The following is a 22,026-nucleotide window of genomic DNA, read 5'->3' as shown; positions in this document are numbered from 1 at the left end:
TAGTTTGATTCATACTCAGCCAAGGAGACCCAGTCAGATTCCATGGATTTCTTTCTGCTCTGCAATTTCTCCCTACCACCTGTCTCCTTCTCTTTGATTATATTTGAAATCTTTTCCACAAAGGATTTTAAAAATTGAAGAAGGCTAATCATGTACCTCTTTGCCTGACATATTTTTGTGTGAATGACTTTCAATTAAAATGCAATCACTCCGTCATAAGGCTGAAAGGACTGATGCAGATTTGGTTAGTGTTTCAGGACAGGGAGACGGGTGAAAAGAACAGAAGGGCACTGTGTAGTCATCAGTGTGGATAAAAGGGGCGATGAAGGAAAAGGCCAGAGACTCACTGCAAACTTCTAAATTTTGCTTAAGGAAGGTCCTATTTATTCTCCGCTGGGTGGGGACAAATAAAAAGTGTGCATGTCCACGTCCTGGCTGTTGTGAATAGAGCTGCAATGAACATTGGGGTGCATGTGTCTTTTTGAATTATGGTTTTCTCCAGATATATGCCCAGGAATGGAATTGCTGGATCATATGGTAACTCTAGTTTTAGTTCTTTAAGGCACCTGCATACTGTTGTCCATAGTGGCTATACCAGGTTACATCCCCACCAACAGTGTAGGAGGGTCCCCTTTTCTCTACACCCTCTCCAGCATTTATTGTTTGTAGAGTTTTTGATGATGGCCATTCTGACCGGTGTGAGGTGATACCTCATTGTAGTTTTGATTTGCATTTCTCTAATAATTAGTGATGTTGAGCATCTTTTCATGTGCTTTTTAGACATCTGTATGTCTTCTTTGGAGAAATGTCTATTTAGATCTTCCACCTATTTTTTGATTGGTTTGTTTTTTGATATTGAGCTGCCTGAGCAGTTTGTATATTTTGCAGATTAATCCCTTGTTGGTCACATTGTTTGCAAATATTCTCTCCCATTCTGAGGACATGGAAGCAACCTAAATGTCCATCAACAGAGGAATGGATGAAGAAGATGTGGTACATATATACAATGGAATATTACTCAACCATCCAAAAGAATTAAATAATGCCATTTGCAGCAACATGGGTGGACATAGAGATTGTCATGCTGAGTGAAGTCGTCGGACAGAGAAAGACAAATATCATATGATATCACTTATATGTGGAATCTAAAAAAGGGTACAAATGAACTTACCTACAAAACAGAAACAGAGTTACAGATGTAGAAAACAAATTTATGGTTACCAGGGGATAAGGGTGGGAGGGATAAATTGGAAGATTGGGATGGACATATGCACATTACTATGTATAAAATAGATAACTAATAAGAACCTACTGAATAGCATAGGGAACTCTACTCAATACTTGGTAATGGCTTATATGGGAAAATAATTGTAAAAAGAGTGTATATATGTATAACTGATTCACTTTGCTGTACACCTGAAACTAATATAACATTGTAAATCAACTAGACTCCAATAAAAATTTTTTTTAAATTAAAAAAAAAATTGTACTCTTGATATGTGTTCTGCAGCTGCAAACCCAGAATCTCCGTCTCTTTTGATTTATAAAGATATACTATTTTTAAAAAATGTGTGTTTGACTTCATACAAAGGGGTGTTTTCCTCTGAAGATTCATTAATGAGGGTTACATTATAGTCTTAAAAAAGGAAGTCAGATGGAATGTTTAAAAATTTACAAGCAAACATAGAGAACATTTGCCTGGCTTGTGCAGCTGAAGACATAATTAGAAGTTCCTAGAGACAGAGAACAGGGCGAGGGTGTGCAGAAATTTCAACCATTAAAAAGAAAATTCCCCCCAAATTGCTCACAAATGTGAGGGATTAGTCAATATGGGGCTCTCCAAAACTTTTTAGCAGCCAATAATTTCTTCATGATTAACTGCAAACTAAAAGCTTGCTTCCTTTCTCAATGCCATTTTGTTAGACAGTTATAATGAAGTAGCAAATTTGTCACGGGACAGGAAAAGCTCACGGACAAGGTAGTAGAATTTATAATCCTGGCCGACATATCCAGTTACTTCAGTTTCAGATTACTGCACTTTATTAGACAAATGACTAAGGTAAATACCTTTGCAGACACCTGCATGCTGTTCTCTTGCATGTTCATGATGGCTTCAGAGATCTTGACATCTATTGGGTCCATGACCGACTCAATGTTGAATGGTCCTTCCAGTCGCTCTGCCACCAAGAGCATTGCATCTGTTAAAACACAGGAACATGATTTATTAGAGAACTGGGAACCCCCGCTTCTAACGTGCGTTTAAACATTTCCCACATGACTGGCTGAAAAATGACCACGCATTCAAATTTTGTATTTTCTTTTATACAGTTCAAAATGGAATTGATGACTCAGTCTTACAGGAGTATTTTATTTTATTTCATTTGAAGGCTTAAAATCATTTTACATATATAGAACCAGGCCTGAAAATGAGAAAATAAGTTCAGATTAAGAGAGTTGAATATACCTAACTCTTCCAAGTGAAGTTAAAGGAAAGTCAGGTCAGGTTCAAAAGTGGAGTTAACCTCTTTTCTTCTGGAGTATGGAGAAAACTGAGAATATTGAAGAGGTGCAAATGTGAGAGTTTGGGGGATGCACTATCGTCAAGACCCAACTTAGGCATAGCTGCGTGTATGAAGCGTTTCTGGATTTCCCAAGAAGGACAGACCTGTCCCTGCTTGGTGCTGTCACTCTACCTAGTATGCCCTTCTGTTTTTAACACTTTGACACGCTCTGGGAATAGAGAGACTTCTCTTACTTGGTTTTGCATATTCAAGGCTTATTATGGTGGCTATCACATTGGAAGCTTTCAAGAAATGTCTATAAAAATTATATTGAACTGAACCGAACTAAAGTACTGCTTGGGAAGCTTTCGTTTTCTGGAGAACATGCTGCTAGTGATATGGAGGCAAGAGCTGTGAATTAGGAGTGAGTTGATCTGGGTTCCCAACCCTGCCACTGAGCATCGGGATGGCTGTTGGAAAAATCTCTGAGCTTACTGGGCCAAAGATTAGAGAGGTGTATAAAAGGGACCTGGGATGGGGAGTCTCCCAGGGTCTACAGTGAGTGACATAAGAGACAAAATGCCCATTCCTTTGCAAACTGGCGCAGTTTTGTTTTTAGCATCCAGGACATAGTTTGGTAACTTGTCTCCACCAGGACTGACAACTAGAACTTTCTGTGATGATGAAAATGTGGCTATTGAAACTTGAAATGTGCCTAATGTGATTGAAGAATTAAAGTGGTTAATAAAGTAATTTGCCTTTAACTAATCTAAATAGAATTTAAAATATCCCCTTGGGACCACTGGCTACCATATCGATGGGGCAGCCTAGACTTTTAACATGGAGACGCAATAGCCCTCACATTTTTCAATTGTTAAAGCTCTTGGGAGCCAATCTTAAAACGCTGTCCCTTTTCAAAATAATACATGTTTATTATCAGACACTTAGAAAATACAGAAAAGAAAAATGAAGGAGAGAAATACACCCACAGTCCCACTTCCTAGAAGAACACTATAAACAGTTGGGTATATGCCCTGTGTTTTTTTTTTTTCCTCTGAGCATGAATATTTTAAGCACGCAACTGAAAATATACCATACAGATATCATATACCATACAGATAATCTGCTTTCTAAATGTAATATATTATGAATGTAACATGCTTTTTTTTTTTTTTTTTTTGTGGTACGCGGGCCTCTCACTGTTGTGGCCTCTCCCATTGCGGGGCACAGGCTCCGGACGCGCAGGCTCAGCGGCCACGGCTCACGGGCCCAGCCGCTCCGCGGCACGTGGGATCTTCCCGAACCCGGGCACGAACCAGTGTGTCCCCTGCATCGGCAGGCGGACTCTCAACCACTGCGCCACCAGGGAAGCCCTGTTGTAGTATTTTGATATTAAAGATGTTTTCTCCTTTAAGGTTTTAAAAGGTGGCCTGAGAGCTGTGCCGTTTCTTTCTTTATATCTATGTTGTGTATTTATAAAAAAGAATCCCCTTTACTGTTAGACTTTCCAACAGGCTTTTTGATGAAGATTAATTATGATGAATGGGTAAGTTTCTCTAGACGGGTGTATTCTGCTAGAAGAACAAGGAATCTTTGTACAGGATAAAGAATTGGTCCTATGGGTTATCCAACAAATGCAGTTAAAGGAAGTGATAATTATGGGATACTTAATGGTGCGTTTTAGACAAGTATTTGCATAAATCATTATACAAAGAGTACTGGTCTATCACAGGATATTTATCCAACACGAATGGGTTGAGTTGCGGTAGTAATAACATTAGCTCTACCGGAAGTCGGTAGGCAGTAGTGCTCTGAGCAAAAAGGACGAGCTTTGGGTTGGATCAGGACTCGGCAAACTGTCACAGTTGGAAATGATGGGGTCTAAAATACCTCTGAGAAGGTTCTCTTCTTTCAATTAAAACAGTCCCTTCTCTTCCAGACATTCCTTTCAATAAGTAAGGCAAAAAGCTGTTCGATTCGTGTCCTAAAGTCAAGGAATTTCTCTGGTGATTTCAATCTTCTGGTTCCCCGTTCCTCTCCCACCACAGAGCTCACCTTTTAGCTTCTGGGGTCTGCAAACTCAGCTCTTCTTTTTTGACTCCAACCATGAAAAGTGGGACCCTCTCCCAAGCAGTTGCCTGCTTGGCCTTGGAAAATGGCTGTCCTACTGGTGATCCTGTATATTAAACACGTAATCAAATGGCCACATTTACTCAAATGGGTTGGCCCTGAATTTCCATTCTTTACCTCAATTCATTTGCTTTGTTATACAAACTAATTTAAGGTGATACGTTTTTAGATGTAGATATATGTATTTATTTTTCTTTTAATTTAAATCACCAGTCGGAGTATGCTACTTTAAGCTATCTGGTTTAATTTTTAAAATATACACTAAAAAAATCACTTTAATAAGTAAAATTAGAGTCTCCTTTGAAGACTCAAAGGCCAATATAAATTGGCTCAAAACCTCAGCACCATCGTTAAGAGTAGTAATGTGCCTGCAGTTAAGGATACTGTATTGTATACTTAAACATTTGTTAAGAGGGTGGATTTCATGTTATGTGTTTTTTACCCCCCCCCCCACACAAAGAATAGTAATGACTTTGTGCTGATCAACTACAGAAGTTCTTATTAATCTATCAAACTACCTGTTGATAAATCATTAACTAGTATAAATGTACCCCAATATATTGAAGCACTGTATTGCTTTCATAAAGAAATACATGCATTCTTCTAATTCCTGGAAAAGCTCAGATAAAACTGTGTGGGAAACATTTGGATAAAATCACATGTATGCACTGATTATAGCCACACCCAGGTTTTTGGTTAGAATGAGAGGAAGGCTAGCAGAGGGACATAAATAGTGGTTTTCTGGGCTCATATTTTTCTAACTCAAAGTTTTTTGTGAAAATAAGTTAATCAATAGAAGACCAGATAAACCTACACAAATAACTGGTATATCGACGACCATAAGAAGAAAAAAAAATACATGTCTTCTTGGTTATATTATGGTTTTATATATGGTTATATATATGGTTATATTATATAACCATCCCTCCCTCCCTCAATCGATTCCCCTGTTCCATTGTTCTCAATGTACATGACTGGATTCCCCAGGGGTCACAGAGAGAAAAGCAACTTTTCAGAAAATTCCTCTAATATTTTGCATTTCCACTATAAAGGGTCATGCTCACAGCAATTGCCTTTAGGAGTCTAGTTTAGACACATTACAAGGTGCGAAAGTGGCAGTGGAAGGCCAGCGTCCTCAGCCCTGGGACCTGGAACAGGCCGGCAAGTGGATGGTGGCTCCTCCTCGGACCCCAGACCCCAAATGGCAAGAGGGTGTGCGTGGTCTATCTGCGTCCACTGAGCAGCCAAGCGCATCCCTGCTTGGCCAGTTTGCCTCCCACCTGCTGGGCAAGTCTGTCGCCAGTCAAGCTCCCCAGGTGTCAGGAGAACCTCTTCTCTCCTTTGGGGCTGGGGGAAGCCATGCCTCTCTCTCCTTCCGAAGCAAAGAAAACACAGAATACTTTTAGGACACCAAGGCGGTAGTTAGTAAGTTTCTCTGAAACCAATTAAGTCACAACATGGCCATAACTTCCTCCAGAGGCTGCCATCCTGCGCTATCTTAATTATCTTTGTGCCATTTACATTTTGAAATATTTGGAACTTTATTTTTAGCTGTGCTCTTGGAGCTGTTATCTATTGCCAATTAAACCAGGGCAGTTCTAGTATGTCAGCGAATGATCAGCTGGTCCTTTCTATACATATCTCCTGTGTTGTCCACGTTTTGTTTCTCTTTAAGCAATGGACTATTGTCTTGCTCAAGCAGTATACATAACTTTTGTTTCTCAATGCAGAACGACATTTGGATGGATGAGAAGTAACTGGTATCTCAGCATGAGGTTCTGATGCACAGAGAGATGTGATGACCCTGTTAGCATACCAGAGACATGTATAGCAGCTCAGCAAGGAGGTGTTCCCCTCAAAGCCTGCGGGTAAAGCTACACCTCTAGGTCAAGGCGTTCTGCCCACATCAGCATGCACTTTCTGGTTAGGAGTGAGGAAATCTGACTCTGGTTAGATGGACTCACGTGCCTGGGTTTCCATTTGGGTTGGTCCACTAAATGCCTGAGAGATAGTATGTGTCACTTAATACACAGAGGCCCATTTTCTTCATCTATTAAGTAGAGATTATGACAATCTCTACCTAATAGTGGTACATTACAAAATCAAATGAGATGGTTCCTGTAAAGTACTTAGCGCAATGCCTGGCATACAACAAACGTTAGCTACTATAAGACACTATCTCTGGGTAGTGGAAGCAGAAAGGAGATGACCAACCGGTAAGAGATTTTGGTGGAAGTATTGCCGGCAATTGATGTGAGGAGGAAGGGAGTAGAAGGCACAAGGATGACTTTAAGATGCATAGCTGATGCTCTTTTGTATGTTAAATTAATGTTTTGATAATAACTGCTTTTTTTTTTTTTTTTTTTTTTTTTGCAGTACAGCGGGCCTCTCACTGTTGCGGAGCACAGGCTCCGGGCGCGCATGCTCAGTAGTTGTGGCTCACGGGCCCAGCCGCCCCGCGGCACGTGGGATCCTCCCGGACCGGGGCACGAACCCGCGTCCCCTGCATCGGCAGGCGGACCCTCAACCACTGCGCCACCAGGGAAGCCCAGAACTGCTTTTCAATGGATGAGTTCATTACCGAGAGATACAAAACTGTATTATTTTCTCACAATGGGTCCCTTTGCCCATTAAAGATCACTACAAAGTCTTTGACTCACTTCCCATTGAGAGGTGGGGTTTATGTCCCATCCCCTTGAATCTGGATGGGCTCTGTCACTGCTGTGACTGATAGCATACGGTGGAAGGGATGCTGTCAGTTTCCAGGGCAGGTCGTTAAGAGACTGCAGCTTCTGCTTTCACTCTTGTGAGACTCTACTCTGAGATCATCATGCTGGGCTGGCCACATACAGGCACTCCAGGGAACAGTCCCCGCTGGGCCCAGATTTCTGGCCACTCTTGCCGTTATAAACAAAATATTTGTGTCCTCACCGTAAGGTATGTGTTGAAACCTAATCCCCAAGGTACTTGGAAGTAGGGCCTTTGAGAGGTGATTAGGTCATGAGGGCTGAGCCCTCATGAATGGGATTAGTGCCCTTATCAAAGAGACCCAGAGAGCTCCCTTGTCCTTTCCATCATGTGAGGACACGGTGAGAGGATGGCTTCCTGTGGACAGGAAGCAGGCTTCACCAGACACAGAATCTGCCTTGATCTAGGACTTCCCAGCATTCAGAACTGTGAGAGGTAAATGTTTTCTGTTTAAGCCACTCAGTCTATGATACTTTTGTTTTAGCAGCTCCAATGGACTAAGACTCCTGCCAGGGTGCCAGACATGTGAGTGAGGCCATTGAGACCAGCCCATCTGCCAGCTGATTACCACCTAGTGACCGCAGTCAACAGCACATGGGGCAGAAGAATTAGCCAGCTGAGTCTTCCCCAATTCCAGATCCACTGTACTGTGGTTTACATTACTATGGCTGTTATTTTAAGCTGCTAAATTTGGGGATAATTTATTTTGTAGCAATAGAAAACGGGAGCAGCCAAATGACCATATTTACAAAATACTCAGATATTTTTCCTATAATTTATTTGACAGGACTCAAATTATTCAGAACCCTAGTCAATTAATATTTGACAAATTTAACATTATTGATGTAACCCCTGTTTCCAACCACTGTAATCGCCAAGAAAAAATAAAACGTTGCCCTAAAGGGAATATACAAAAAGAACTGTTCTAAGCCTGCACTGTGTTTGGATACAGCGTTACAGTACACCAAATGCACAGCAGCTAGCCTCAGATTCAGACACGTTTCTCCTGGGATGCGAGCATGAGAGAGAGGGAGATAGCAGGTTTGGAAGAAGGTAAAGATCTGGATTTTTCTCTAAGTACTTGACTTTATGAAGAGCAAAGGCTCTGACACAAAAAACCAGACGTTATCTCTGATCTCTGGATGGCATTGGATTAAAACTATCTTGCTGCAGGGACTCCCGAAGGTTTTGTTCCTCTAGGATATAAATATTAAGTAGGATTTCATATGATTAGATATATCTTCTAAATTTAGTTTTTGAAAAAAGGAGATGTAAAAGCAGAAATGACATGGTTGAATGCTACTGATTTTAACCTGGAAGAGAATAATTTTCAAAATGTTTTTTAGGGGAGGCAAGAAGAGAAACACTTTTTAAAAAAATGAGACATTATTAATCTTCTTGGTAAGTAACAATAGGGTAGAAATAACTTTGGAAATTCAATTGCTGATTGGGGGGTGCGGAATGGATTGAGGTGGTCCAAAGGTACAAACTTCCAGTTATATGAATGAGTCCTGGGATGTGGTTACAGCCTGGTGACTATACTTAACAAAACTGTATTGAATACTTGAAAGTTGCTAAGAAAGTAAATCTTTTTTTTTTTTTTTTTTTTTTTAACATCTTTATTGGAGTATAATTGTTTTACAATAGTGTGTTAGTTTTCCCTCTACAACAAACTAAATCAGTTATACATACACACATGCTCCCACATCTCCTCCCTCTTGCATCACCCTCTCTCCCACCCTCCCTATCCCACCCCCCCAGGCGGTCACAAAGCACAGAGGTGATCTCCCTGTGCTATGCAGCAGCTTCCCACCAGCTATCTAATTTACATTTGATAGTGTATATATGTCCCTGCCACTCCCCCACTTCGTCACAGCCCACCCCTCCCCCTCCCCATATCCTCAAGTCCATGCTCGAGTAAGTCTGTGTTTTAAGAGAAAGTAAATCTTAAAAGTTCTCGCCACATCTAAACACACACACAGATGCTAACTGTGTGAAGTGATGGGTGTGTTAACTAACTTTGTTGTGATAATTATTTTGCTACATATCCGTGTATTAAATCACTATGTTGTACACCTTAAACTTACGCAATGTCGTATGTCAATTATATCTTGATAAAGCTGGAAAAAGATGAAAATTCAATTGAAATCAGCTCAACTTAACCTAACGCGTATTTGTCATGTGCCAGAGTGTCACTGCATCACTATGTATTAGTGGGCGGGGTCGGCACAGAAACAGTCCATGGTTGCCAACTTCATGACGTTGAGAATCTTTCTGAATTGACAAAGATGAAATACATGAATATTAAACACAGTTTTTCTTTCTTTGAGGGAAGTTTGGATTAAGATAATGACATGTCCTTTCAAAGTTCTCATTAAATCTTTTAAATTTGTCCTAATAATTTACTCTTTGAAAAATGAAATCTATAAGCACAATCTACTTGCTTGTTTTATCAGAAGTCCACAGTGCCCACTTTGCTTTTCTTTAGAGGCAATGCTCACTCGTTCTTAAACCTGCAGCACCATTGTTTTAGCTTAACCAAGATATTTTTCCCACAGAGAAGCAGACAAAAGCGTTAGAAAAAAAAAAATCAAGCAATTTAAAAAGCACCGCGGTAAATTCATTCACTGGCCCCCAGTTACTCATCAATACTACTACTACTATTACTACTACGAAACCTGCTTCAGTGATTATATGTAGGCTCTTCTGTGAGCCTATCATGACATGGAAGTATTAGAAGGCTCTGCTTTGCACTGTAGCTTTCTGGTAATGGGCACACAGAGTATACACGACCTTTGCTTTCATTCAAATCAATTAATTAAAATGCCCGTGAGATCTTGGACAGGACCGAGCTTCAGGAGAGGCCTGGAAAGAGAGCCCAGCTAGGGGGACTGACGTATACACTACAGCAGCAGGCAGACAGGACCCGAATAACCAGGAGAAAGTATAGCCTTGAGAGTAGAGAATCTGAACTTCCCTAGTCAGAAGGTCCACACCCTTTCTAGAGTCTCTTTTGTTTTTTCTTATTAATGACGATTTTAATTTAACAAATTTACAGCCCCATAGGTCTATAACTGATGTAACACAAACTGCACATATTAAAGTGTTCAATTTAATACATTTTAACAAATGTCTTCCTCCCTGAAACCACCAAAATGACAGAGTTTAAAAAAATTTTTTTGTTTTTGGTTTTTAAGGCAATTCTACAGTTAAGACATTTTCACTTGTAGAATTTTGATTCATAAGAACAGCCAAACAGGCAGACTATGTATCCCTCTCCGGACTATATTTCTTATTCTTCACACTAATCACTCCTCACACTTCTGGCTTTGCTGCTCTGTAATCTCTTCCCTGACATTGACAGCACAGCTGTCTTTTAAGAATGCAAATCTGATGAGGTCACCGGCTTGTTCTAAAGGTTGCCAGTGCCTTCAGGATAAAGTTTGAACCTCTTAGCCCGGCATAAGAAAGGCCTTCCATAAGCTGGTCTCTGCCCGCTTGGCAGCTCCGCCTATGACCACCCCTGGTGCTCCCCACTGAGTGCCATCAGAGCTCTTTGGATGACACTGAAGTTGTCCCCAAGGTCCCACACGTACTCAATCCGACCTGAAATCAATGACACACAAGTTGCTCTAAACACAGCCTGTTCTCATTTGACCTGCTCAAGCACTTCCAAAGGTTCAAGTTTAAAAAGAGACTCATGGGCTTCCCTGGTGGCGCAGTGGTTGAGAGTCCGCCTGCCGATGCGGGGGACGCAGGTTCGTGCCCCGGTCCGGGAGGATCCCACATGCCGTGGAGCGGCTGGGCCCGTGAGCCATTCCGGAGCCTGTGCTCCGCAACGGGAGAGGCCACAGCAGTGAGAGGCCAGCGTACCGAAAAAAAAATAAAAATTAAAAAAAAAATAAATAAAATAAAAAGGGACTCATAATCAGACTCCACCCCTCCCTTCTAATTCATTTCTCACTACTCAACATGTCCTGTGGTTTCCCGCTATTACAAATAACGTCACAGTGAAAATCCTTGTACATAATTCATTTAGCATGCGTGCAAAGAAATTTGTTGGATAAAATCTTACAAGTCAAACTGCTGCATCAAAGATATGGGTGTTTAAAATGTTGATGGTTAGCGCTGAAGCTTTCCCTGTAAAGGCTGTACCTGTTTACATTCCCAAGAGCAATACATGACTGCGTCTGGCTCTCTAAGACTCAAACTTTTAGATGGTGTTAAGATCAAATGCTTGGATCTTTGCCAATCTGATAGGGTAAGAAATTGCATCCCAGTGTGGTTTTAACTTGAATTTCCCTCATTATAAGTAAGGTTGAACATCCTTTAATATGTTTAAAAGGCACTACAATTGCTTTTTCTCTTCATTTTCTTTGGTCACTTCTTTTTCTGTTGGATTATTAATTGTTTCATATTGATATAAAGAAATTTCTTTACAAAAAAATACATTAAAGATACCAGCCTTTGGGTGACATGAATTACCATTTTCCCCCAAGTTGCTGTTTATCTTTTGACTTTGTTCATGGTAGTTTTTGCTATGCAGAAATTTTAAAGTTTTTATAGTCAAATTTACCAATCATTTGTTTAAATTTTTTTGATCTTGCATCTTATTTGTATAGGCTTTCTCCTTTCCACCTCTGTGACCTAATCTATTATCACTCACTAGCTTCCTTGTGTTCCTTGAATACAGGCCAGACCCTCTCCTGCCCCAGGGCCTTTGCACTTACTGTTTATTCCTCGGCCTCTTATTTTCTTTAGGTCTCTACCCAACTGATACTTCTCAGAAAGACCTTCTCTAACTACCCTACCAACTCCCAGTTACTCTTATCCGATTGCTTTATTCTTCATAGCACTTAATATTTGCTGAATTATTTTATGTATATTTGCTATCGTTCCTCTTTTCCCCACTGTTATGTAATCCTCAAGAGGGCAGGAACTTCCTTTTTCTTGTTCACTTCTGTAGTCTCATCCCCTGGAACAATACTCAGATCCTGAGTTGTTAAATGAACATTTGTTAAATGAATTATTGGAACAAATTTTAAAAATCTTCCTATATTTTCTTCCATAACTTAGTGAGAAGTGATTTGCTCCCCTCCCACCACCCTAAAACTCCCCCTCTTTACTCCACTGCCCCCCCCCACCATCAAAAACGCCCGCAAAACTTTATCAGTGCTGGCCAATAGGCCCTTGATGGCTTTCGATGTGTTATAAGGTAGAGGAAGAGTTTCTGTGGGAATTTAGAATCTTATTGTACTTTTTTATTAGGTAGAAATAACTTTTTAGAGATTTTCTCTTGAAATTGAAAAGTATGGCTGGTTTTCCTTCTGTCAGAGGTCATTTCTAGGTTAATCTAAAAAAAAAAGTCGACATTTTTGGTTTTTCCAAACAAGGTAATTCCTGCTGTTTCTCAAGACTCCACGTTTACCATTAACTTTGAAAACAATTTCTGTGATGAATGTCATTTTTGTTTCTTCCCTGCAATTTGTCCACATTCACTAAACATCAAATTGATGGTCATTTTTTTCCTATTTTACCAACCCCGTATGGCATTTAAGTACTTTAAAAAATACCTTTAAAAAAATCAGACCATGGCAGGGGTGAGATCTAGCTAAAGAAATCATAGTACCACAGAGTGAGGTAAATAATAGAAAATGGAAGTGAACCAATTAAATGCCATTTAAAACAGTGAACGGATACCTGATTGAAAAATAAACAGGGACAGCCACCCAGAAAAGGTCCAGTAACTAAAGAGCTAAATCCAAATAAAAGAGAATTTAATGAAAATAACTGTTTACTTTGAAACCAAATCCAGGAAGAGGAGGAGAGAACAAATATACAAACTAATTTAATTCTGAAACCAGTGCAAACAAAGAGGCTTATTTTGCTTCCATACTGTAAAAGAAAATGCAAACTGTGGGAGAAAAAGAATTCACTAGCAGTCCTAGCACAGTACAGAAATTAGAATCTACAGGACTCATTTTCAGACGGTTTCTTTTTAGTAGAATTACGCATTGCATTTCATAAAAATATAATATATTCACATAAGCATCATCTCACTGCTATGTTATATCTTTGAGATGTCTGGTTACATCATCACAAGCCAGAAAGAGTAGGCCTTGTAAATCACGAATTTGATGGACAGCAAAGTGTATATTACCAACCATAACCCTTTATTTAAATTTTTATTGCTGATTCTTCATATGAATAATTTTTTATGTCATTTGTAGCTAGGAATGTTCAAATAATTCACAACAGCCAATTAGTCTTCGCCTTGATGATGAGTCACAGACTTTAAGAGGTAAGGAAGGAGTTCTCAAAGATCTCTCTGAGAGAAGACGTACTTTATCTTTATATCCCTAAAGTCTTCTACAGGGCTTTGTAATCTAGTGGGTTGATTTGGACCAACCCAGTGTGCTTTTTAAGAAACTAGACGCAAAGAAGGAAAGCAAATCATTCAATGTAAATAGCAGCCACTGAACCCCAAATCATTGTCCTCTCTCACTCCATCTATTACACAAGCATTGACATTGCTCAGAGAGTATCAATGTGTTTACCCAATATTTTATTTACTTATTAAATTCCAAGTGCTCCACCACTTTTAAAGAGAATATTAAAAGAGAAAACCTAGATGGTAAAGATAACGCATTTTGGTCCTATCTAAGATTTTTCTTATTCCTTCTTTGCTGCAATTACCCTTCTCCCTAAACCTCCCTTAGAGACCCTGTTCTTTCAGAGTGGGTACCATTATCCTGAATTGTCCTTGACAAACTTATAAAAGCACACACATTCCTCCTTACTCTTTATTAACCTGCACATCACACTTGAGCTACTTTGAATCCCTCACCAGCATGGATGGTCTTCTCGGTCTCCCTGAGAGGCAGTGTGGAGGCGAGGCGTGGTCATGAGCTGTGTGTCATGCGTGGGAGTCTAGTAACCCCAGATCACAGAGCCTGTGACTGGGGTAATTTATTTAACCTCTGTCATCCTTAGTGTCCTCTGTTATTATGGGGCCTCTTCCTACATCACTGTGGGGATTAAATGCAATACTAGGCACATAGCACAGCAAATGCTTATTATTATATTAATATTATTCTATCTTTATGGAGAGGAAGGTTCCTTTCACTTCCCAACAAAGTTAATACTGAAGGTTTGAGTTCATCATCATCCATGAAGTTGTAAACTGGTACTAAAAGAGTGTAATATTTGAAAACATACACCCACCCCAATGTTCATAGCAGCACTATTTACAACAGCCAGGGCAAGGTAGCACCCTAAATGTCCATCGACAGATGGATGGATAAAGAAGATGTAGTACATCTATACAATGCAATACTACTCAGCCACAAAAAAGAATGAAATAATGCCATTTGCAGCCACATGGATGGACCTAGAGATTATCATACTAAGTGAAGTAAGTCAGACAGAGAAAGACAGATATCATATGATATTGCTTATATGTGGAATCTAAATAAAAATGATACAAATGAATGTATTTACAAAACAGAAACAGATTCATAGACATGGACAACAAACTTATGGTTATCAAAGCAGAAAGGGTTGGGGAGGGATACATTAGGAGTTTGGGATTAACAGGTACACATGGCTATATATAAAGTAGATAAACATGAGTTGTTTGTATAATTTGGAGATTAATCCTTTGTCTATTGTTTCAATTGCAAATTTTCTCCCATTCTGAGGGTTCTCTTTTCGTCTTGTTTATGGTTTCCTTTGCTGTGCAAAAGCTTTGAAGTTTAATTAGGTCCCATTTGTTTATTTTTGTTTTTATTTCCATTACTCTGGGAGGTGGGTCAAAAAAGATCATGCTGTGGTTTATGTCAAAGAGTGTTTTTCCTATGTTTTCCTCTAAGAGTTTTATAGTGTCTGGTCTTACATTTAGGTCTTTAATCCATTTGGAGTTTATTTTTGTGTATGGTGTTAGAGAGTATTCCAATTTCATTCTTTCACAGGTAGTTGTCTAGTTTTCCAGAACCACTTACTGAAGAGGCTGTCTTTTCTCCATTGTAGGTTCTTGTCTCCTTTTTCATAAATTAGGTGACCATATGTGCATGGGTTTACCTCTGGGCTTTCTATCCTGTACCATTGATCTATATTTCTGTTTTTGTGCCAATACCATTCTGTATTGATTACTGTAGCTTTGTAGTATAGTTTGAAGTCAGGGAGCCTGATTCCTCCAGCTCCGTTTCTCTTTCTCAAGCTTGCTTATGGTAAGCTTGAGAAAGATGAACCTAGTGGCAGGGCAGGAATAAAGACATAGACATAGAGAATGGATTTGAGGACATGGCGGGGAGGGGGAAGCTGGGGCAAAGTGAGAGTAGCTTTGACATATATACACTACCAAATGTAAAACAGTTAGCTAGTGGGAAGCAGCAGCATAGCACAGGGAGATCAGCTCGGTGCTTTCCTATGACCTAGAGGGGTGGGATAGGGAGGGTGGGAGGGAGACACAAGAGGGAGGGGGTATGGGGATATATGTATGCATATGGCCGATTCATTTTGTTGTACAACAGAAACTAACACAGTATTGTGAAGCAATTATACTCCGAGAAAGATCTATTATTAAAAAAATAAAATAAACAATAAGGATGTACTATAGAGCATAGGGAACTATATTTAATATCTTGTAATAACCTATAATGGAAAATAGTCTGAAAAAGAATATATCTATAATTGAATGATTTTGCTGTACACCTGAAACTAACACAACATTTTAAATCAAGTATACTTCAATAAAAAAATAAAATTAAAAAAAATGAGGACAATATCTAGTCTGACCCTTTTATTTTACTGAGAAGGGCACCGAGTTCCTGTGATATCAGGGGTCTAGGAATATGGCGGGACACAGATGGCAGGGCTGTGACCAGTGCCTGGTTCTCTGTCTTTCAACCAGCTTTCTTTTGACTCCATCATACTGCCTCCTTCTTGACAATCAGCCAATGTATCATTAAGAAACAGAACCGGTTAAAACATTTCAGGTATCAATGAATTAAAAAAGACTAAACTTTTTGCCAGCATATTGCAGTTAAAGCAATTCTCCTATTTCTCCCTCTTTTGCCCTAAAAGTTAATAAAGCAAATCGCCCCAGAGACAATTTGTTCCTGTAGTACAAGGCCTCGCAACCTACATGGAATGAATCACAAACTTCTCCCAGAACCAATAAAAAATAAATAAATGAAAAGTCAGGTGTGTTGTCAGAATTCCCTGCTGGGTCTGCACAGAGTGATTAGTGGGCAATTCAGCAGGCAATGCGAGCCCTTTTCTCCTCCTCGTCTGTGTGCTGGTATTATTAAAAAATATATATTTGTTATTATTTTGTTGCTCAGTGCCATGTGAACCAAAAGGAAAATGAAAACAAGAGCAGTGTGTCATGTGTATCATGGGTCGCTGGACCCAAAGAAAAAGAGCTGGATTGTTGAAAAAAGAAGAAAAAAAACTCATTTTACAAGGTGATGAGTTCATCTTTTCTTATCTCCGACACATCATATGAAACGGTAGGATAACTTTTGTTATTTCCTCTGTCTGTACATCTTGCTTACAGTTATCTTCAAAATATACTCCATGGTGAAGATAAAGATCATTTGCCAACTAAGGAGAAAGAGAATGAAGGAGGGAGGAAAAGGGGAGGAAGAGCCGAAGAGGGGAGGGAGGGAGGGAGGGGGAGAGAGAGAGAGAAGACATATTACATTATAGAGAGGGAGTGAGCACTTAGCATTTCAACGGCCGGGCCTGGTACTGTTCTCACAACAATTGGGCCTAGAGAGTCATTTGATTTTTATGGCCTACAACAGTGGGAACGATTATTATGTCCTTTAACGGTTGTGGACCAAGACGCTAGAGGTAGAAGAGCCTGTCCAGGGGCTCAGCTTGTGGATAGTTGAGGCAGGTCCTGTTTGGAGTAAGGTCAGAACTAACATCTGTGAATGACTTGAACTTGTCAGTCTAGCCAAGGGCAGCTGCTAGAGTCCCAGGTCGGTGGCCTGAGCGTGTATGTGTACATGTGTGTGAGGTTAACAGGAGGGAGGTGGGAGAATCACTGTCAGCTCCAGGGCATCAGAATTTCATTTCTCTGGCCTTGCACCTTCACGAGGCTACTTCAAACAAACACGTGACCTTGCGAACTTCAGGCAGCGGCCCTCACGTCGCAAGCTGTGGGCCCACAGTTTCTCTTCCTGAGCCTTCTCTTAGTGTTTAGGCCTTTCCAGAACTTACCATTAAAAGTAATCTTGTTGATTATGAGAGTGCAGTGGTATAGTCTGTCCTTTGAACGGGCACATGACTGGGGAAGGAATATTGGACACCAGGCACAAAATTAAAGGTAACTTCATTGAGTTGGTTTTCAGAAAGCTGTAACTATTTTCTTATTAGATTTCTCTTTATGCTGAAGAAAACAGTAGCTGAGTTGGAAGGAAAGATTTTAGGCAAGTTATTTCCTTTTCTTTTTTTTTTTTTTTTTTTTTTTTTGTGGTACGCGGGCCTCTCACTGCTGTGGCCTCTCCCATTGCGGAGCACAGGCTCCGGACGCACAGGCTCAGCGGCCATGGCTCACGGGCCCAGCCGCTCCGCGGCACGTGGGATCTTCCCAGACCGGGGCACGAACCCGTATCCCCTGCATCGGCAGGCGGATTCCCAACCGCTGCGCCACCAGGGAAGCCCTCCTTTTCTTTTTTTTTATCATAAATCTACTTTCTAGGCCCAAGTCTCTCTGTAACCCGGACATGGACATCCAACCGCTCATTGGAAATTTCTACTGAGTGTCTATGTGTGTTTGTTTTACAAGATTTGGATAATACAAAACAACAACAACAAAAAGAAGAGAATAACAATCATCTACAATTTACCAAGATCGATATCATCATGAATAATATTTTGTGATATTTCCTTGCAGGTGTTAATTCTAATATGCATAACATTAGGTCACACTATATATGTGGTGTTTACCCTTTACTTTCAATTCAATAGCATATACTTAGGTATCCCCTCATTCTTCTATGAAAACATCCTTTTTATTGGCTGCATGATACTTCGTATCTTCAACGCACTCTAGTTTCTGTAACCATTCTTGTATATAATTGGCTTTATAGGTTTCTTACCAGATTTTTCATTATTGTAAAATAAATATAGTTTCTGTCTCTGATTTGTCCCTATTTCTGTTTATCAACTTCAGATAGATTTCAAGGTGTCCTTTATTTAAGAATCAAGTATAATGAGCATATATTTTTATTAATAAAATATTTCAAACTTTAGTACAGAGAAATAGTCTTAATATAGAGAGTTAAATTAAGGCAAGAGAATATAGCTCTGGTTCCACAATTTAATAAACCTCCTATATTTAAAAAGCAGACATTTATTTTTAAGTGTAAACTTTTAGAGTTAAAAAAAGTTTTCTCATGCAGTTGCAAAGGGTTTTAAATGCATCAAAAGGAGACACAGTTTCTACTACTGCCTTCACCACAACCTAAGCGTGTGACACTGAGTTCCCTAGTTCCCGTGTGTAACGTTAAATCTTTGGGTTTGCAGATGATTTACGGGCATTCTGGCTCCAAAGCCATAAAGAGATATAGCTCTTGACCATCCAGGAGCGAGTGTGTTGAAGCCCCTGGGGTCAACCAGGACAAGCACATGGGCAGTTGACAGATAAACCAAAGAATAAGTGGGTGGGCCTTCAGAAAGTGGAAGGAATGGAGAGGTGTATGCCTGTCACAAATATCGTTGGCTTTCAATTTTATCTCCATTCTCAAGGCCATATCCTTTCAAAATAACGTTAAAGAAAAGAAAAATGGGTGTAAAAAGGTAGGCTTTAAAGAACCAATAGGAATATATCAATGAGTCTTGAGAAACCATTCACAGGAACATGGGTCAGAGGCTCCACATCCAAGCTGAAACTGCAAGGCCAGGGGAGCAGGATTGAGACATGGGGGCAGTATTCTCAAGCTGTGCAATTATTGTGTTAGATGATCAAGGACGTTTTGAGTAGATGATAACGACAGATCTAGGTATGGATACATAAAGGATCATCAGACAGCCATTTACCCAGATCTGCGGGCAAACATGTAGCTCCTTTGTAGAAGGACCACCAGTTAGCCCTCACTTCCTACAGACCTGCAGGGAGGCAGTGCATGCAGCATCCCACTTAATTCTCCTGACTCTAAGAGGTAGGTGCTGTCTTTAGCACCATTTTAAACAAAGTGAATCAAGCTTAGCGAAGCCAGAGGTTCCGTATTGAGAATGAAGCTGGATGCTGACTCAGATCCATGAGCTCCAACTTCTAAGCTTCATTTACCATCTCTGCTTCGAAACATTGAGAAAGACTTTGAAATATCCATGTTCATAAGGCGACGTGAAAGGCCCAGAACCATTTGTAGAATTAATCAAAACATTACAATACGAGGCACAAAATTTGAAAGATTCTCCTGAGTCAGGTAAGTCTTTTTATCTTGGTCAAATAAAACATCCATTGTCAAAGGCCTTGATGTTTTCCTGGAAAATCTCCTCTTATTTTGTTTACGTATCTATGTAAGGTTTTAAGAGAAATGGACAGAGAAAATGTTGACTCGCTTATGCTAGAAATAGAAAAGAAAACTAGAATGTGTATCTACCTTTTGGTGATGAAGTCGACAGTCCAAAAATGGATTGGCAGTGCCTGCACCCTTGAGTCCTCACCTGGGGCCCAGAGACATGGGCTGAGTTATTTCTGCTAATACACCTGAATTAACCTTAAGTCACCTTTGGGTATTTAGAGATCAATAATATGACTGTTTTTTAAAGCAAACATGTATCTTGAAAACAGGCTAAGAGATTTTCCTGAGAAAGAGAAACATAATTTTGAGGCTACTAAAAGACAGTGAATGGGACTGATTTTAAAGAAAAAACAAGGTGCTGTATTCTAGAAACCAATGGGTGATATATCCATGCATATTCAGTGTGCTGCTCGCTATGCTTTTCAAAACTGTGGCTGTCTTTTAAACGCTGCATGTAATAATATTCAATACATTTGAAAAAACTATTTTATTCCAGAGTCTATGAAGCTCTGAATTCTGTAGTTGGGACACCTTTGCCTACCCCAAGAACCTCTTGGAACGGTCATTTAGAATTTAGCAAGATGGAAGACACACCAGAAGATGCCTCATGTAATTATTCTCTATTCTTTATGATTATTTAGAAGTTTAGGTCTAGGTTTGAAGTTGCAAATTAACAACCGCACTGGCCTCTCTACTGTTAGCTGTTTAACTTCATCTATATTAAATTTCTGTTTCTTTCCTATTTCTTCTACACACGTTCCCAGATGCCTTCAGGAAATGTGCCCATTTTGAATACATCACATAAATAAGCTGCAGTGGGGGAAGGCCTCTTCGTTTTGAAAATGCCACACAGCACAACAGCTGAAAGGAAGCTTCATTGAGTAATATTAGCTTGCATTTCTACGGGAGCACTGTTAAGTGCTTTTTTCCCCAAAGCACTTAACATAACAAAATTGCCTCACTCATCAAGGCAAAGCAGTCACCTTTAGAGTGGTATACGAAGCTGTTTTTCAGGATGGAGTAACACTTCAGATGGGACGAGAAATGAAGAAGAATTCTATGTTGAGCAGCAATCGTAGGGGAATTTAAGAAGGCAGGATGAAATTACTTCGTTGGAATTGGGTCAGAATTCTAAGACTAACAGCTCTACTGAGAAAGCCTGCTGTATATTTACTGAATAAACTCCTTCTGGCTTTTGGCAGAAAGATATGCCTATTGCATGCATCTATATTGTATACATCGATCTCTTTTGCTTTGCATATATTTATGTAGAATTCATAAGTATATTAAAAAAAAAGTCACCCAGATAACGTATATTTGTTTCTCAAAGCTCACATTAGACTGTACAGTTATCAACATCATTCCATGTACGCCCAAGTTAACATTTGTAATGATTCCCATATTAATAAACTACATGCAATGTTCCAAACTCAATGCTTTCTAAACTTTATCACAAAGTATTTTCTGACCTACCAACCTCTTCCCCGTTTCCCCTAAATTAGCCACTCTTCTCCCGCACACACCTAGGCCACAAAAGACCGGGTCTGGCCTTACATTTTTTTCTTTATTGAGAAGAGAGGGTCTCTAAAAAGTATTACTTTATTTTTAAAGGTTAACTAATGATCATCACCATACTATAGAAAATATAGAAAGATTGAGAAAAATAATTTTAAAATAGAAGGCTTAGAATAGCACTCTTGGGATTAAAAATGAATGGGTCAGAAACTTAACCCTTTACGTCAGTAAAGCTTTTGCGGTATGCGGGCCTCTCACTGTTGTGGCCTCTCCCGTTGCGGAGCACAGGCTCCGGACGCGCAGGCTCAGCGGCCATGGCTCACGGGCCCAGCCGCTCCGCGACATGTGGGATCTTCCCGGACCAGGGCACGAACCCGCGTCTCCTGCATCGGCAGGTGGATTCTCAACCACTGCGCCACCAGGGAAGCCCAGTAAAGCTTTTTGAACAACTAAGCCACTGATGATCTGTGAAAGACTCAGTGGAACTGACTCTCAACTCATGACTTTGTTGACTGCTAAGATGCAGTACTGTTTTCTTTATTCATTCATTTAATCAGTCAACACGTACCGCGTGCCTGCGATGTGTATGGTTG

General features: G+C 39.9%; 1 protein-coding gene across 2 annotated transcripts in view; it reads right to left on the bottom strand.

Annotated features, from left to right (window-relative positions):
- GPC6 (glypican 6) overlaps positions 1-22,026 on the bottom strand; it is a 1,090,913-nt gene that overhangs the window by 112,711 nt on the left and 956,176 nt on the right. For both annotated transcript variants that reach the window (XM_059042316.2, XM_067016260.1), the window contains exon 5: positions 2,068-2,198. In XM_059042316.2, coding sequence (XP_058898299.1) covers positions 2,068-2,198 — 131 coding nt within the window. The remainder of the gene's footprint in view (positions 1-2,067; positions 2,199-22,026) is intronic.

This window comes from Kogia breviceps, chromosome 16, assembly GCF_026419965.1.
Source record: "Kogia breviceps isolate mKogBre1 chromosome 16, mKogBre1 haplotype 1, whole genome shotgun sequence".
Classification (NCBI taxonomy): domain Eukaryota; kingdom Metazoa; phylum Chordata; class Mammalia; order Artiodactyla; family Physeteridae; genus Kogia; species Kogia breviceps.
This window is presented reverse-complemented; position numbering and strand designations above follow the sequence as displayed.